This window comes from Mchenga conophoros, linkage group LG18, assembly GCF_057382185.1.
Source record: "Mchenga conophoros isolate Kocher_MC1m ecotype Shallow Benthic linkage group LG18, M_conophoros_male_GT1.1, whole genome shotgun sequence".
NCBI classification, from domain to species: domain Eukaryota; kingdom Metazoa; phylum Chordata; class Actinopteri; order Cichliformes; family Cichlidae; genus Mchenga; species Mchenga conophoros.
In genome coordinates this window covers 2,683,289-2,686,617 of record NC_140543.1, presented here as the reverse complement: position 1 = coordinate 2,686,617, position 3,329 = coordinate 2,683,289, and the positions used below count along the sequence as shown (strand labels likewise).

Below are 3,329 nucleotides of genomic sequence, written 5' to 3'. Positions count from 1 at the left end.
GGGAGGTAAACAAGGCTAAAGAAACGCTGTGGAAGAGAGCAAGAGATCAATAAGGATTTATTATAAAATGCAGAGTGCTGTATAAAACATAGTGAGTGAAGAAGAGATGAGAGAAGGAGAAACGTCCAGTGCATCATGGGAATCCCTCAGCAGCCTAAGCCTACTGCAGCATAACTAAGGGAGGAGTCGGGGTCACCTGATCCAGTCATAACTATATGGTTTAGCAAAAAGGATGATGTCATCCTGTATTGAGTGTAGACACAGCCAAATATTTAATGCTGACACAAAGCTGACTGACTGCCATGAGTAACTACATTTTAAGCAGACTAAACAGAAGCCTGTAAATTACAGTTGCATTATTCATGTCAGGTGTTTCAGTCCAGACCTCAAATGCTGACCTGGATCAAAAATTCAGAATCAACTGAATCAGTTAATGAAGAATCCATGTGCATTAACGAAAAGAGAAGAAGAGACAGTCATGTTGATATGAACATTAGAGAAACACATCATGGAGCTGAAATATGATCCTGCTTCCTCATTTGGACTCATTCACCTCAGCTGACACGTTCAACAGCAGACAGGTTTTTGTACCAGTCTGTCTCACTGTGGGAGACATCTTTGGCTCTGGAACTAAACTGTCTGTAACAGGTAAGAACAAACATTTCTTTTCCTTCAGTTGTTTTATTGTAGAAGCTGAAAATGTGTTTAAAGTCAGTTTGTGCTGCTTCAGGCTTTACATGTTAGTTTTTCATCATTAGTAGAGAATTCATCTGCAGCCATTGTTACATAAGAAAAGCTCAATAATCTCTGAAAACATGTTGAAATCTCACTGAACAACTAAACTTATTCTTTATTTCTGCAAATATTAGTGATGTTACAAATATTTAGGATTTGATCCTCTCAGTGATTCTGCTGGTTTTTAACACAAGATCATATTTGATGTTGTAATAAGTTGCAGCAAACTTGTAAATTAAAAATTATGCTGAAGAGAAAATTTAGATTTAGTTTTCAAAGATGTATCTTCTTCATGAAAAGAGGATTTCTTGCAATTACATTCATGTATAAATTGACATAGATATTGATCAGGGACGTGTAAAACATTTGTAATATGAAATTAAAAAAAATGAGGCTAAAATATGACATTGTTCTTACTGAGTCAGGTTTGTTTGATGTGTGAGTCTAAATTTCAAATGAAAAGAAAATCTTGAAAAACGTTACCAGTAAACGATTCTTTAAAAAGAATGAAGAAATAAATAGACATTTTCACATACTTTAAAGTTATAACATAAAGTATGACAATTATTTTATATTATGTTAAAAAAAGGTACAAAATCCTCATTCAAGTTTCTGCTTCATTGGATTTAAATGTAATTATTTATTCACACATATGAAAAGCGCATAATAAACCAAACAGTAGATGTATTGCTGTTCCAGTTACTGCAGAATAAAACCAAAGAATTATGAAATCTGAAAAAGAAGTATGGTATTAATTCAAACATTTAAAAATCACCTGTTTAAAAACTGATACAAAAATTTAAATTTCATTGTTGGAATTAAATCATGGTGAAAAATGTTGTGTTATGTTTAGTGCAGAATAATGTCAAAAATGATTAATGTATTTTTGAACAACAGTATCGAGAAAAAACACTACACACACACACACACACACACACACACACACACATATATTTATTTATATATATATGTAGTAAATATATATAAATTTTATAAATATACCAAATTACAAAAAAAAATACAAAAAATTTGAAATGCATTTTATTTCATGATGTAAAATCATGCTGAGTGTTCTTCATGTGAGCCATGATGACATGAGGTGATGACTGTGTTTGATATGAAGCTGAATCCAGTGTATGTAGTGAACTTTGTGCTGATGAGTAGTTTAGTGATCAGAGTCCATGTAGTTTCCAGGATCAGACTGAATGCAGTGCAGTGCTGGAAGCTGCTGCTGACTGTGTGAATGTGTGTCTGTGCTGCTTGTTGCTGCTGTCAAACTTCAGATGAGCAGGTAGTGAAGCCCGTGGTGAGCGTGTACCCAGCAGCATCCAGAGCCCACCTGGAGGGGAACAGCTCCCTGCTGTGTGTGGCCTCAGCCATGTTTCCTCCTCTGGTCCAGTTCTCCTGGAAAAGACAGAAGAAGAACGGCGGAGAAGCGGAGGAGCTGCCCCCTGCTGAGGGAGAGCAGCTGGAGCTCAGAGAGGCGGGACGCACCATTGCCATCAGGATGGTTGATGGGAGCCATTCTGACACATATAAATACAGCTGCTGGGTGAAGCACGAGGGGGGCACAGTGGAGGCCCGAACACAACAAGGTAATGAAGGCTTGGTGACTGTGTTCAGCAGTGATTCAGCTTCATGTGGAGATGCTGTCAAAGAGAGCAGAGCAGCAGAGGACTGACATTTCTCACTGCAGCTCCAAACATTTGACTCCTTTTCTTTATCCACCCACAGATTATCTTCCTTCTCTTCCTTCTACACACGAGGTGAAGCTGCTCTGCCTGCTGTACACAGTGCTGATAGTGAAGAGTCTGGTGTACTGCTGTGGACTCTCTCTGCTGATGATGCTCACAAACAAGGGAGCGTCCACCAACTGCACACATGCTGACTGACTGTTTCCTGCTCGCCTTTTCTCACCATCAGATTTCCTCCAGTCAGCAGTCAGAAATGTAAATTAACTTCTGGTTGCTTCAATGTTTCATTACTGAGCATTTGACCTTTTCTCATTTAATCATCTTAAACTGTGTAACATAAATTTACAGATAAACATGTTTGATGTGTTTGTAAAAGTGTAGATTCTTTATGTGAAGATTTCTTTTGTACATCTCTGCAGAAAAACTGATGCATTCAGATCCCACCATAACAAAATAACAGTGTAGTTATTTGTCTGAAGTAAAAATAAAGATTGTGATTTTAAGAATGCATTTCTCATTTCTTCTGTGATACATAACCTGTGTGACTGCAGCATTCACAGATCATAAACTTGCTCTCCTGCAGCAGACGGGCTGTGTGGGTTTCTGCTCTGCAGCCTCCACACCGTTAGCTGTGGCTTTCACTTTAATAACACAACGACAGTTACAAGCATGAACTCTGCTTCAAGTTGTTCAGGAAGCATCTGTGTTCATGTGTGTGAGAGAAACAAAGTGTGAACTCAGAGCTGTTACACAGTTGATGTTTAGTACGATCACAAAAGACAAATACAAGATGAAGTCTGAACATTAAATCCCACAGAACTCAAGTTGAACCGTTATGATTTAAAAACACTGAAAAAGGGAATAAATTAAGACAAGATTTGTAAAAACAATTTCACAAAA

At 37.5% G+C, this 3,329-nt stretch overlaps 1 protein-coding gene across 1 annotated transcript; it reads left to right on the top strand.

Annotated features, from left to right (window-relative positions):
* Positions 1-280: 280 nt before the first annotated feature.
* Positions 281-2,895, top strand: LOC146552863 (immunoglobulin lambda-like polypeptide 1). Its single transcript, XM_085254428.1, has 3 exons — positions 281-648; positions 2,019-2,330; positions 2,470-2,895. The coding sequence occupies exons 1-3, from the start codon at positions 522-524 to the stop codon at positions 2,625-2,627; spliced, it is 597 nt and encodes a 198-aa protein (XP_085110554.1). The 5' UTR covers positions 281-521; the 3' UTR covers positions 2,628-2,895.
* Positions 2,896-3,329: the final 434 nt, after the last annotated feature.